This window comes from Polyodon spathula, chromosome 42 (genome assembly GCF_017654505.1).
Source record: "Polyodon spathula isolate WHYD16114869_AA chromosome 42, ASM1765450v1, whole genome shotgun sequence".
Taxonomy (NCBI): Eukaryota; Metazoa; Chordata; class Actinopteri; order Acipenseriformes; family Polyodontidae; genus Polyodon; species Polyodon spathula.
In genome coordinates, this window is record NC_054575.1 from 2,575,049 (window position 1) to 2,589,934 (window position 14,886).

General features: G+C 48.6%; 2 protein-coding genes across 2 annotated transcripts in view; both read left to right on the top strand.

The window, feature by feature from the left end:
* Positions 1 to 1,915, top strand: part of nanog (nanog homeobox) — a 4,628-nt gene extending 2,713 nt beyond the window's left edge. The window contains exons 4-5 of the mRNA XM_041236745.1: positions 439 to 540; positions 925 to 1,915. Of these exons, the coding sequence (XP_041092679.1) occupies positions 439 to 540; positions 925 to 1,494 (672 nt within the window). The 3' untranslated portion in view covers positions 1,495 to 1,915. The remainder of the gene's footprint in view (positions 1 to 438; positions 541 to 924) is intronic.
* Positions 1,916 to 8,454: 6,539 nt separating this feature from the next.
* zfhx2 (zinc finger homeobox 2) overlaps positions 8,455 to 14,886 on the top strand; it is a 17,581-nt gene continuing 11,149 nt past the window's right edge. The window contains exons 1-3 of the mRNA XM_041236747.1: positions 8,455 to 9,341; positions 9,492 to 9,970; positions 13,534 to 13,609. Coding sequence (XP_041092681.1) covers positions 8,456 to 9,341; positions 9,492 to 9,970; positions 13,534 to 13,609 — 1,441 coding nt within the window. The 5' untranslated portion in view covers position 8,455. The remainder of the gene's footprint in view (positions 9,342 to 9,491; positions 9,971 to 13,533; positions 13,610 to 14,886) is intronic.

The window sequence follows — 14,886 nt, forward strand, 5'->3', positions numbered from 1 at the left end:
CTAATTCCAATAAATATGTAAAAGTTAAATCAAATTAATTCAATAGTCTTGCATGCTGATGTGCTGGGGAGGCCAAATTGAGCCTGGTCCTCAGAGCCAGCATTGCACAAGAATAGAAATTTCCATTTATATGAACTGTATTAGTCAATACAGATTCCAAGAATGAAGTAAAAACTGACATCGTGTAATAAATTTATGGATTTGAATATCGGCATGACAACCAATTGTTGTTGATGTCAAACACCTAGAAATCCCTCCAATGTTTTGATTCAAACGCAGGCTCCCTTGAGAGAGGAACAACATATTGAAATGCTGGGCAGCTGGCTCTTAGAGCCAATATGTATAGATATAAAGATAATGCGTGTGTATATATGGACTGATTTTTTTTATTTTTTTAAGGGGGGGGGTCCCTGTTATTAAGTGTCTCTGTCTCCTCAGGTGAAGACCTGGTTTCAGAATCGGAGAATGAAGTTTAAGAGGCACCAGAAAGACTCAAGCTGGGTGTCGGAGAGGTACCCCAACATCTCCGCTAACGCGCCGGTAAGATAACCCCCAATAATGCCCCAATAAGTGGAAATAAACGTATGTGGAGTTTTAAACTGTCAACACTGTGATGCATTTATTTTGTTTGTAAAACTTGATTTTCTACCTGAAATATTTACGCTGTGTTGATTTTATACACAAGCTAGCTTTCACCAGAATTTAAACTACATTTCCCAGCATGCTTTGGTTGGTATTGGTGAGGGCTGATGGGAGATGTAGGTGGTTATAACACCTAGTCTGTGTTGTCATTCACTTATTTTTTTTTTTTTTTCTTAAAAGCCAGCCTCAATCGCAAGGCACATGTTTTTGGATATAGTTACCTTGCATAGCATTTCTCATTGGGGGGTGGAAAAAATAAATCTCTCTCTCCTCTCCCAACAGCTGTCAAAATGGCCTTACTCTAATCTTCCCACCGACGCTGCCATCCCTTCAGAATACTACACCCAGCAAGGGGGGCTAATTCCCGGGGAACCTCAGTACCAGTCGCTCCCACACCCACCCTCGGACTACCCCAAACACAGCCCCTCTGGGTCCATACCCCTGTACGCCTCCCAGCACCCCTACCAGACCCCCATCTCCCCGCGGGACGAGGAAGGGGCTGATGAGTACTCCCCTGACCCCCCTTCCTCCCCTGCCAGCTGCACAGCCAACCCTGCTGCTCCACCCCATCACAGGACAGTCAGCAGCAGCAGTGAAGAAGGCTGGGCCACGCTGCCCTCTGGTGGCCACGGAGGGTCGTTGCGGTTTGATTATTCCCAGCAGCTTCAGCCTCCACCTCTCTATCTGCCGCTGGAGCAGGTAACGGCGACATCTGGTGGCCATTTGAGGAATCACTATTCTGGATACCATCACCACCACCAGCAGCAGCAAGACGTACCACAGGCAGCAGCCAGCTTTAGTCATTACGGACTTGAGCAAATGCTTCATAGGAGAAATAACAGCATCTCTTAATATAAAGACTCTCCCTCGCACACGGTTACTATTTAATATTTTTTTCATTGTTGGCATTGTGCAATTCAACATTTTTTAATTGAAGAAATTATTTTTGAAGTTGCAAAAAAAGATACTGCTTGTGTTTTTTTTTAGTTTTTATATATTCAAATGTCCCTTGTTTTTTAAAGACCAGAAGGGCTGTAAGCATGCTCTCTCCCTCCTCCAACTGTCGGTGTTTTAAACTGCAGTTCCCAGCATGCTTTGAGTGAGGGGGGGGTGATGGGAGCTGTAGTTTTACTGCAGTGTGGTTATAGGGGGTTGTTTAGCAGTGGCCAGGTTTGGAATACTACAACTCCCAGCAGTTTTGGTAAAGGATTGTGGGAGTTGTAGTTTTTGGGGTGTACTGGCAGTTATTCTAAAGGTTTTGCTGTGATATGGGGGGGGGGGGGGGGGGGGGGGGGGCAGTTTTGCACAAAGTGTAGAATTCCTTGGAATCTTATTTACTACAATAAAATAAAATGTAAAAATGGTGCAGCTGCTGTGTTTTGCCACCAGGTGGCACCCAAGTGCTTGTTAAAATGAAATGCATGCGAATGGCAAGCCAGTGCTTATTAAAAGAAATGTAGATTGCCAAAAAATAAAATTAAAGAAATCCTTAAAGGCAATTTGTTTTGGTTAGCGCCTTCTCTTTCAAGCTGAAGTTTTGGTGTATATTTGGGTTTACCTTGCTTGAACAGGGCGAATTCAGTTCAGCCAGGCTGTAATTCAGACCTGACTTGTAACGTTTTTTTGTATACCAGGTTCATGGAATGGGCAAGACCAACAACCTTTTCCTATTAATATTTAACTTTTTCTGCCTAGGCTTGACTTCACTACTTCGCCACAACTTTGAAATGCTCATATGATTTCGAAGGTAAAATTTTTTTAGAAACCAAGTCAAGACAGACGGGTGTTTCTCTTGTCTTGTGTACTTTTTTTTTAAAATGACCCACCCTCGACACCACCTCAAACTAAAATCTGCACTGGTATCAAACCTTTCTGCCATGTTTGTAGTTGTGTAACAGACTACAAGTCCCAGCATGCCTCTGCACTAGCCATATGCAGCGAGGGATTGTGGGGGGTGTAGTTCTGGGGATGCTTCTAGACAGAGAAGGCTGTGTATATTCTACATCTCTTATGAGGCTGAGAGGGAAGAAATTGGTTTTTAAAAAACTGTTAGTTTAATAAACTGACTTCTGCTGTTGACAGTGTGTGAAAACACTGCATTCCAAATTTAATGCACACCCTGTAGGGATGGGAATCAGACTCCCGCTGCACAGCAGTGTGATCCAGTCCTGCTTTCACTAGGAGTTTAAGACACACCTGAGCTTGTTGGCTAGACACTGGGGGCTGGTAGTAAAACCTGGACTGGATCACACTGCTGTGCAGCGGGAGTCTGATTCCCAGCCCGATCCTGTGTTGGTTGATGGACTTGAAGAAAAGATGTATAAACTGTTGATGCAACTGATTTTGTAAAATAACTTGATTTTATAATAAAATGTGCCTTTTTTTTTTAATTTTGTGTTTGTGGACTGTTTCTTCCATGTTAACATGAACTGAATGAGGGATTGATATTTTTTATATAAGTATTGATGCAAAATCTACTGAAATCAAATTCAGCTTGGCTAAGAATTTAATACTGGGTTCTTCTGATCAATTGACAGTGTTTAGTTTCTTTTTAATCGTGTGATCATTAACCCTTAACCCTGACACGCTAGAGTGACTGAAGCATTTAATCAGTGAGACAGCTGGACAGGACCCTGGGTAGGGAGCAGTCTCTGCTGCTGAATTACAAGCTTGAGTAAAAGCAATAAAGAAACCAGATTTCAAACCCGGCGAGACGGTGGAACCAGACACACTCTGCCAATGACAGAACCGGGAGACCAAGAGTCACAACACCTGCCCGAGACGGACAGATCATTCTGCAGCGTCTTCGTGATGTCAGCTGTCAATCGGCACAATAGAAAGTCACCGCGCTTGCTCTGAAACGGTCATTTAAGATCACATCTAGTTACATTTAACCAAATGTAAGTGATAAGTTTCTTTTGATGCTGTGTGGAATTGCCAGTCTTTGCTGGAGACTCAGACTCAACTTGTGTTGGCTCTGGAGCTCGCGGGGGGTGGGGGGGGTTTGGCAAAACCGGCTGGGAGCCTTGGTAACCCCCCCCACCCCCCAATCCATTACTTTCAGTGTGAACTGTCTCCTAAATCAGTCATTTTCCACGTTGATTTTTGGTCCTGGTTTCTGTGCTGCGCTTAAAATAATGGTTCCTTTTAAGATTGTAAAAACAGTTGAAGAAAACACTTCATACAGACTTTAAAATTAAAAAACACTTCTAGTTGGAGTTACGTTGCTTCTAGTACGAAATCAGAACTCTGACTTCTAGTCGCTGTGGACCAGCGCTGGCCAGTCACGATCCTGGAGAGGGATTCCACTCCTGGTCTTTGTTCCAACCCGGTCTCGATTGAGCCCATTAAATTTCCATCGTCAATTATACCATTTTAGGGTTACTTATTAAACCTGACCTGGAACCACCGTCCAGGACCGAGACTGACCCACACACGATCCTAGAAGATATCGAGTTTCAAAGTGTAGGGAAATTATTGTTATTGCTTTTTGACAGCCTGCTTTATCCCAGGAGACTCACACAGGCGTTGCAGCACAGGGTTACAATGCAAGCTTCATATTGAAACACAGTGTAGTTTACAGCAAGGGCTGAATAACAACACTGCTAGAATACAATCTGAACTAGGATGCAGCAAGGTAGGATCACAGCAAGTTGCATCCACAGTGACAAAGGGCAAGGACAGCGCATCAGCTGAGGGTCCTGTGACGGGGCTGAAGTAACTGACAACCTCTGAGCTCAGTGCATTCTTCACACTCCTGGAGACGACAGGTCCATACATCTGCCTTTTGTTATCTTCTTGCGACCCCTAGTGGCATTATCTCTTTCGATCTCTCTGAAGTCTTTAGAGCCTGTTCCCTTCTAGTCCACAGCATTGTTATCTTGTTAGTTTGCAGTCAATGTTGGGCAAGAGCTTGTAGATGCAGCGTCTCTATCAGTGGTTAGCAATATCTGCAATATTAGTCTCTTTTCAGAAAAGAACACCAGTATAGCTCTGCCAGTCCACATGCGTAGCAAACTGCTAATCAATTCTCGATCCATGTTTTCCAACAGGGGCTCTGAGGTCAGGAGAATCCAGCAAGGAGGGGCTGGTCAAGAAGAAATTAATAAATCCACCACAAGCGTCTCAACTGGAAGCTTTTTTTTTTCTTTTAAAGATGTCTAAGATCGATAATTTCAGTTTTAAGAACCCTTCTATTTGTAATTGCTGTTTTTTTTTTTTCTAGAGACCTCAAAGCATCCTCTTCAATGAAAGTCATTTTCTGCCGCGGTGAGAAGTTCATTTTAACAGGACGCTGCCCGGAGCAGCTCTGGTGTCTGTGGTGTTGTTGGGATTGATGAAAAGCAAACTGGGATTGGGGAATGGAGCAGCAAGCACTCTCAATGCCTACAAAACCAAAAGAAACTACATTTCCCACAATGCTGTATTCTCGCACCTGCTCAGTCCCTCCTCCCCCTATTCTTGACGAACATCTATTGATTAGTCTATTGTACTGAAGAGAGAGAGCGAGAGAGAGGCAGGCAGGCAGTCTTTATGCTGTGAATGGACATATTAAGGAAGGCTTTGAAAAAAATCAATGAAAAAAAAAAAACAAACACAAAAATAACAACGGAACACACCAGGGCTCCTGTGGGGCTGGAGGACTGACAAGAATTTACATTCCGAAAGAAAGAAAGAAAAGGACATTGATTCCTTTTATGCGCTAGCTAGAGAGAGAGAGAGATGGCTTTCACATTGAACAACCAAGTCTGTAAGTAACAGCATTGATTTTCTTGTGTGTGTGTGTGTGTGTGAGAGAGAGAGAGAGAGAGAGAGAGAGAGGAGAGAGAGAAGGCTGAGGAGAGTGGATGCTGAGGAGAGAGCAAAGAGAGGAGAGTGGATGCTGAGGGGAGAGAGGAGGAGGCTGGGGGAGAGAGGGGAGAGAGGAGAGCGAGGAGGCTGGGGGAGAGAGGAGAGTGAGGCTGGGGAGAGAAGAAGCTGAGGGGAGAGAGGAGAGTAGAGAGAGGAGAGAGAGGAGGCTGAGGGGAGAATGGGAGATTGTTAATTTTAATTTACATACCATCATTTTGTAATTACTGACCATACTCCGGGACACGGATGAAAAAACATAGACTGTGAGGGGGGGTGGGGGAGGGATGAAAAACATAGACAAAGGGATAGTTGGCTGTGCCTGTGGTTTTGTTTTTTGTTGCTCTGTGGAATGACATGTTCTTGTTTACAGGAGGGGGGGGGGGGGGGGGGGGGGGGGGGGGGGGGGGGGGGGGGGGGGGGGGGGGTTAGGGGAGGGATTTGACCTGCACTGTATTGAGATTGGAATTTATTTTTATCCAACCTCTTTGAAAACACAATAACCCACTCACAATAATACAATTGCCCCCTCCAGACATCTCACTCGCAACAACCACCCTAATAAAACTGTACCTCAGAGAGGTCTGGTAAAGCATAGGGAAGCATTGTAAAGCACAGAGAGGTCTGGTAAAGCATAGGGAAGCATTGTAAAGCACAGAGAGGTCTGGTAAAGCATAGGGAAGCATTGTAAAGCACAGAGAGGTCTGGTAAAGCATAGGGAAGCATTGTAAAGCACAGAGAGGTCTGGTAAAGCATAGGGAAGCATTGTAAAGCACAGAGAGGTCTGGTAAAGCATAGGGAAGCATTGTAAAGCACAGAGAGGTCTGGTAAAGCATAGGGAAGCATTGTAAAGCACAGAGAGGTCTGGTAAAGCATAGGGAAGCATTGTAAAGCACAGAGAGGTCTGGTAAAGCATAGGGAAGCATTGTAAAGCACAGAGAGGTCTGGTAAAGCACAGGGAAGCATTGTAAAGCACAGAGAGGTCTGGTAAAGCATAGGGAAGCATTGTAAAGCGCAGAGAGGTCTGGTAAAGCATAGGGAAGCATTGTAAAGCGCAGAGAGGTCTGGTAAAGCATAGGGAAGCATTGTAAAGCGCAGAGAGGTCTGGTAAAGCATGTTAACCACTCACAGTAACCCCGCTGCCCTCCTGTACCCCCCCAGGTCTTGCTGGGAGATGAGAGCTGCCTTCTGTTGCTCCAGCGATGAAGCCTGGTCATAGCATCCCCCTATGGAGCCCAGGAGGGGCGCTGGGGGGGGTCCCCCACTACCCTTCCCCCCTGCTCCCCACCTGGGTGGAGGGGGGAAAGGGGGGGACGAGTCACCCCCTTCCCCCTCCCTTCTCTCCACCAAAGACCCGCGGCCCTCTTCAGACTACCTCCACTTCCTGAGGAGGAGCGGGATCAGCCCAGGCCCAGGCCCGAGGCCGGGAGCAGGGAGCAGATCAATCGCCATGGAAGAGGAAGCTCCTCCCAACCAAACCCCGAGCAGAGCTACCTCAGACACCTCCAACACTTTGACCTCTCACCTCCTCGGGGGGCCCCCAGCCAAAACCGGTCCCCTCTGGGGAGCCAACCGACCTCAACGCGACCTCCGCTTTGCTGGCCCGCTGAGCAAGAGGGCCGACGAACTCCGGCGTGACCCCGAAACGAACTCCGAACCTGGTTCACAAGCAGTCGGCGGCCACGAGCCTAACTCCGAAACAGCCGTCCGTGCCGACAAACTTCCAGCTGACCCCTCAACAAACTCTTCTTCGCGTGACGCCAAAACATCCGGTCACTGCCCGGGCGCCACGGGAAAGACGTCTTCCGTTCGACGCGAGGCTTCGGGGAGTAACGTCAGCCTGACTGCCACTGACGGCGGTCCCGAGCCACATGGTGAAGAGAAAGCAGACCCTCCTAGCAACCTCTTCTGTGACCTCGGTGCGGCTTCTACAGTCAGCCCACAAAATTACCTCACGCAACTTCCAACCAAAGTCGATAAGCTTTACCCGGGGCGCCCCAAAACCGAAGATGGGGGAACCCCTCCCGTCCGGCCGAATGACCCCGGCGGTGACCTCTACTCTGATTCGCTCCCTGACGTCTCACTGGCCAGTGGCGGCGCAATAAAGCAGAGCCCCGAACTTCGCTGTGACCCCGACATCAAGAGCAGAACGAACCGCGATGCCAACGAGGGAGGCAATTTTTGCCCCAAAACTTGTCCCGCGGAAAACTTCCAGCCAGGCGGCGGCCGTTTTAAGGAAGCTGCTGGCGACAAAGACCCTAAAGATGTCTTCTGCATTGAGGGCGACCTTTGTCCCAGTGATGGGTTTTACATTGACCCTGCCAAATGCACAGATGTCGATCCAGTCAGCTTGGGGACCGATGACCCCAAACATCGGAGAGACAGCAACAAACCAAACAGCCACACCGGCCGCGATTTTTCCAGCGATGCGGCTTTTTACAGTAGCTTTAAAAATGACCAAAACACGAGCTCTGGGCGCAGCCTCCGAGATTCCCAGTCCTACCCTGGGAGCTTTACTGGGAACGGTGTGCTCGACGCCCACGGAAACGTTGACGCAAAACCGGAAATTGGTGAGAGACGCAGGAATCACATTGAAGCCGGTGGCTTTACCCCCGTTGACAGGAACGAATCCAAAAATAGCCACCTCAACCTCAACCTAAACCTTGACGTCAAAACCTCTGTGGATGTGCGCACAGACCCTGACTGCACACACTCTCAGACACAAGCCAGCTTGAACCGGGCTGCAGACTGGACCTTTAATCCTGAGTCTTTGGTAAACTCCAGCCTCGAGATTGGAGTTTTGGGAAGTCACGACTTTAGCTCTCAAACCAAAACTTGCCCAAAGATCGATGCCAATGAAGATGCGGATGCAAGCGCTAGCGAAGATGCCGGTGTGATGAGAGAGAGGGAGGAGAGGGAGAAGGGAGAGAGGGAGGGGAGGGATGGAGAGAGGCAGGGGAGAGAGATGGAGGTAGAGAAGGAGAGAGAGAGTGCACTCGTCAAACCTCAAAACGGAGGGACGGAAACAGTGTTGGGGAGGGAGGTGGTGGGGGGTGCTAGCTGGCTCTGTTTCCCTCCCTTCCCCCTCCCGCTCCCCTTCTCCCCCTCCCCCTCAACCCCACACTACCCCTCGCCTTCCAAAAACTCCTTCAAGACTCTGAAATGCCCGCAGTGCAACTGGCACTATAAATACCAGCAGACCCTGGTGGCGCACATCAGAGAGAAGCACTGTGTGCCAGCAGCGGGCGCGGCGGGCTCCTTAGCAGCGTGGGGGAGCAACAGCCCCTCTCCCCCCAGCTGCCCCTTCTGCGTCTCGGGCAAGCCTCACCCTCGTCTGGGACGGGGGGAGACCCACGCCTGCAGTTTCAAACCTTACCACTGTGTGGCATGCGACTACTCCACTAACTCTAAAGGAAACCTCACGATCCACACTCAGTCCGACAAGCATGTGGCTAACGTACAGGGGGCCAGGGGCCCCCAAAATGCTTACAGCACCCCCTCGGATGCCCCCCGGCCCGGTAAGGCGAACAGCCCCAGTTTGGGGCAGTTCAGGATGGTTAATTTGCCACCCTTGGTTCGTCTGAGTGGCCAGGGGAAGTTGAGCAGCATCCTGATGAATTTGGGGCTAGGGGGCCCCAGCGGGGGCAGTCTCGGGCTCCCCTTTAAATGCATTTTAAACAAACAGGGGCTCGAGCCCAGCTCCACGCTGAGTAGCAGCGCCGCCCCGGTGGTGGAACCGAGTACCGGCAGTCTGCCGAGCTGTGATGTCAGTGAGGGAGCGAGGGAGGAGGAGGGCTGCAACCCCGGACTGGAGACCAATAAGAGAGATGGACTGGGAGCAACTGGGAGAGGTGTGTTATTTGTTTCACGATTATACTGTTTTTTTTTTTTAATTCCGGTTTGAAATCAGAGCGGCGTGAGTTTCGACACGACACTTCCGAGAGAATGAATCTGCACTGTATCCTTAAATGGATTGTTTTCCTTGTTTTCTCTCTCCTCAGCCCCTACCTCTCCTCCTCCCCCTCCCTCTGCCCCTATCCTCCCGGGGGATCCTCCCCCCTCTCCCCCTCCCTCCATATTCCAGTGCCTCATCTGCACCACCTTCACCACAGACCGGCTAACGGTGCTTCTGCAACACAGCTTCACCCCTCCCCCCCCTTCGCCTCCCACTGATGACACTTGGTGGCGAGGTCCCAAACCGGGCTCCGCCCACCACTGCCTCCTCTGCCTCTACTCCACCCCCCTGTCTGCCAATTTCGGGTTACACCTGCGGACGGGGCGCCATTGCGCTCGCCTCGCACTGGCCAGGCACCTCAGGGGGGCGGGCCAGGGGTTCGAGGGGAGGTTAGGGCTCCCAGGAGCCCCCCCGGCCCTCACCCACCTCAGCTGCAGACTGTGCGGGTTCGACTCTCCGAGCCCCAGGGCCATGCGGCTGCACGCACAGACTGCGGAGCACAGAGAGGCAGTGAGCAAGTATCAGGTGAGTCAGCTTTATGATCTGTGATTCCTGTCTACAGCTCTGGAGAAAAGTTTTGCATCTCCCTCTATATAGAATGAACTCCCTCAGCTTCATAGAGTCCAGTGAAAGCTGCTGAATAATGTTCCCTTGTTAACATATTGAATTGCACCCCCTCTATATAGAATGAACTCCCTCAGCTTCATAGAGTCCAGTGAAAGCTGCTGAATAATGTTCCCTTGTTAACATATTGAATTGCACCCCCTCTATATAGAATGAACTCCCTCAGCTTCATAGAGTCCAGTGAAAGCTGCTGAATAATGTTCCCTTGTTAACATATTGAATTGCACCCCCTCTATATAGAATGAACTCCCTCAGCTTCATAGAGTCCAGTGAAAGCTGCTGAATAATGTTCCCTTGTTAACATATTGAATTGCACCCCCTCTATATAGAATGAACTCCCTCAGCTTCATAGAGTCCAGTGAAAGCTGCTGAATAATGTTCCCTTGTTAACATATTGAATTGCACCCCCTCTATATAGAATGAACTCCCTCAGCTTCATAGAGTCCAGTGAAAGCTGCTGAATAATGTTCCCTTGTTAACATATTGAATTGCACCCCCTCTATATAGAATGAACTCCCTCAGCTTCATAGAGTCCAGTGAAAGCTGCTGAATAATGTTCCCTTGTTAACATATTGAATTGCACCCCCTCTATATAGAATGAACTCCCTCAGCTTCATAGAGTCCAGTGAAAGCTGCTGAATAATGTTCCCTTGTTAACATATTGAATTGCACACCCAGCGCTTTGAAAAAATTGAAATTCACATTGAAAAAACTGACTGGAAAAATGTGACATTTCAGAAATCTGCCATGAAATACTACTGGACTGATATTATAGCTTCCAGTAGACTTTTTTTTTTTTTTTTGCAATAATATTTTGTAGTTTCTCTTTGATTGACATGATGTGAAATAAAAGATTTCAACTATGTTCATATAGTTTTTATTTATTTTTTTTTGTTTTAACAATGTCTCAACCCTGAAATTCTAAGTGATGCAAAACTTTTAGCCACAGCTGAAACACTGACCCCGTCTCTTGTAATAGAGATGTCAGCTCTCTCTCTCCTCCCCTCCTCTCCTCCTCCCACCTCTATTCCTCTCTCCTCCTCTCCTGTACACAGAGCAACGCTAGCGGGACCACACTGTGAAACACTGATATAAAACCCTGGCGTGAACTACAGCAGCTTCTCAGCACAGTGGTGTCTATATAAAGCTGTAATCTAGTGCGCTGGCATTGCCCGCTGTGTGCTGGGCAGAGCCTGGCTGTGCTGTGCTGTACACAGGGCAATGCTGGCAGGACCACACTGTATAACACTGATATAAAACCCTGGAGTGAACTACAGCAGCTTCCCAGCACAGTGGTGTCTATATAAAGATGTAATCTAGTGCGCTGGCATTGCCCGCTGTGTGCTGGGCAGAGCCTGGCTGTGCTGTGCTGTACACAGGGCAATGCTGGCGGGACCACACTGTATAACACTGATATAAAACCCTGGAGGTAATCGTATGATCCCTTGACCAAAGTTACCACGTATGCGTGCATGTTTTTAAAAGTTTTTTTTTGAATTAGGTGTGGTGTGCTATGCACAGAACGGCATCTGTACACAAGATAAGAGATGCCTTGGAATTCTGGAAAGTACTGCACTGTGATTGGTTGATTTCTGCCATGTGATTTTGTAATCAGGCTGGAACTCACACTCCCAAGCTAAGTTACATTATCTGAGTGAGTGAGTGAGTTAGTCAGTGAGTGAGTGAATTAGTCAGTACTTAATGTGGAAATTTTTTTTGCATGCTATAAACCCAACCTTAACACTAACTCCAATCCTAAACCTGACCTCAACCCCTAACGCCAAACCCAACTCCAACCCCAACCACTAACCCTAACCCAAACCCTTACCCCAACCCCAACCATAACACTAACCCCCAAACCCCTAACCCCAACCCGTAACCCTGAACCCCAACCACTAACCCTAACACTAAACGCAACCCAAACCGTTACCCAAACCCCTAACCCCAACCATAACACTCAACCCCCAACCCCCCCTACCCCAACCCCTAACACTGAACCCCCAAACCCCTAACCCCAACCCGTAACACTGAACCCCAACCACTAACCCTAACACTAACCCTAACCCAACCCCTAACCCAAACCCCCCTCTGGGGTTGGTAAACCCATAATTGGGGGGTTAACCCCAACCACAACCCCAACCCCCGAACCCCAACCCCAACCCTAACCCCAACCCCTAACCCCAACCCCTAACCCTAACCCCTAACCCCAAACCCTAACCCTAAACCCAACCCCAACCATAACCTAACCCTAAACCCCAAACCCTGAACCCCAACCACTAACCCTAAACCCTCGCACTAACAAAACCCCGGGGATTGGGGATAAAACACCTCTAACCCCCAAACCCAACCCATAACCCTATTACCCCAACCCTCACCTACACCTAACCCAAACCCCCCCACCCCGACCCCCAAACCTAACCCAACCCTAACCCCAACCGAACCCCCAACCCTAACCCCCAAACCCTACTAACCCTAACCCCTAACCCCAACCATGATTGGGGCTACCCTAACCTCAACCCCAAACCCCAACCCTAAACGCACCCCAAAACCCTTACCCCAAACCCCTAACCCTGAACCCCCAACCAAACCCTAACCCCAACCCCGAACCCAACCCCTAACCCTAACCCACCACTACCCCAAACCCCCAACCCCTAACCCAAACCTCTAACCCCAAACCACCCAACCCCACAAACCCCAACCCCCAACCCAACCAAAAACCCAACCCCAAACTAACCCCCAAACCCCTAACCCAACCCAACCCAAACCCACCCCACCCCGAACCCCCAACCACCAACCCTAAACACTTTAAACCCACCCAACCCTTAACCACCCAACCCCTAAACCCTAAACCATAACACCAACCCCTAACCCCAACCCCTAACCCCAAACCATAACACATAACCCAACCTATAACCCCTAACCCCACCCCCTACCCAACCCCTAACCTGAACCCCAACCCCTAACCCCTAACAATAACCCCAACCCTAAAACTAACCTCAACTCTGGACTCGACTCCCGCCTAACCCAACCCTAACCCCAACCCCTAACCCTAACCCCAACCCCTAACCCCAACCATAACACTAACCCCCTAACCCCTAACCCCTAACCCCCTAACCCTTGTTGTAAATGCACAGTAATTCCAGACACAATAGTACTGGTTACAGGGTTGTTGGCAGGCTCCACTCCACTCCAGCTGCTCAGAAGCGACTCGTTAAACCCTGTTGTATAATTAACAAGCTGTCGATGAAATCTCAAATACACAGTCTAAGCAAATCTGCTTCAGTACCGTTAGAGACCGAGTCAACCTCAAGAAGGGTCAGCTACATCCTTCACAGACCCCCATGCATGCAAACCTCTGGGTGTGAGCATCGCCATGACTCGCACATCTGGGTAAAGACATCCATTAACTGAGACAGTTGCTAATTGGGCTAATGGAACGATACGCGCGTGCTCTCTCCCCACAGCAAAACCTCAACGAGATTTGTCAAGACCGCTCCCCTGACAAAGACGCCAGCCAATCAGAGCCTTCGTTCAAATGCGGTGAGTTTGAGATATTTTTTCAATCTAGAAGGGCCAGTGATCCTGTTAATAAAGCTAATAAGAGGTGAGAGAATGGATTTTAAAGATGGTCAGCGCTCCTTTAAAGGGAGGGGCCAGTGATCCTGTTAATAAAGCTAATAAGAGGTGAGAGAATGGATTTTAAAGATGGTCAGCGCTCCTTTAAAGGGAGGGGCCGGTGATCCTGTTAATAAAGCTAATAAGAGGTGAGAGAATGGATTTTAAAGATGGTCAGCGCTCCTTTAAAGGGAGGGGCCAGTGATCCTGTTAATAAAGCTAATAAGAGGTGAGAGAATGGATTTTAAAGATGGTCAGCGCTCCTTTAAAGGGAGGGGCCAGTGATCCTGTTAATAAAGCTAATAAGAGGTGAGAGAATGGATTTTAAAGATGGGCAGCGCTCCTTTAAAGGGAGGGGCCGGTGATCCTGTTAATAAAGCTAATAAGAGGTGAGAGAATGGATTTTAAAGATGGTCAGCGCTCCTTTAAAGGGAGGGGCCAGTGATCCTGTTAATAAAGCTAATAAGAGGTGAGAGAATGGATTTTAAAGATGGTCAGCGCTCCTTTAAAGGGAGGGGCCGGTGATCCTGTTAATAAAGCTAATAAGAGGTGAGAGAATGGATTTTAAAGATGGTCAGCGCTCCTTTAAAGGGAGGGGCCAGTGATCCTGTTAATAAAGCTAATAAGAGGTGAGAGAATGGATTTTAAAGATGGTCAGCGCTCCTTTAAAGGGAGGGGCCAGTGATCCTGTTAATAAAGCTAATAAGAGGTGAGAGAATGGATTTTAAAGATGGTCAGCGCTCCTTTAAAGGGAGGGCCAGTCCATATTTTCTGCCAGGACAAATGAAGCAGCTTCCTGCAGCTGCCATATTTATAATGGTTGTGATGTCAGCAGCAGGAGAGGGGTTGCCTAGCAACAGAGTTGGCAAATGAAAGGATTGAAAAGGAGAGGGGGAAGGGAGAGGGAGAGGGGCGTTCGCACACAAAGAAGATCTTAGAACAAGACCACCAGGCATGAAATGAATATAAACAAACTCGCTGATACACTGACACACACACTGACACACACACCCTACACACACTGACACACACCCTACACACACTGAGACACACTGAGACACACTGACACACACTGAGACACACACTGAGATACACACACACCCTACACACACTGAGACACACTGACACACACACTGAGATACACACACACCCTACACACACTGAGACACACTGACACACACACTGAGATACACACACACACA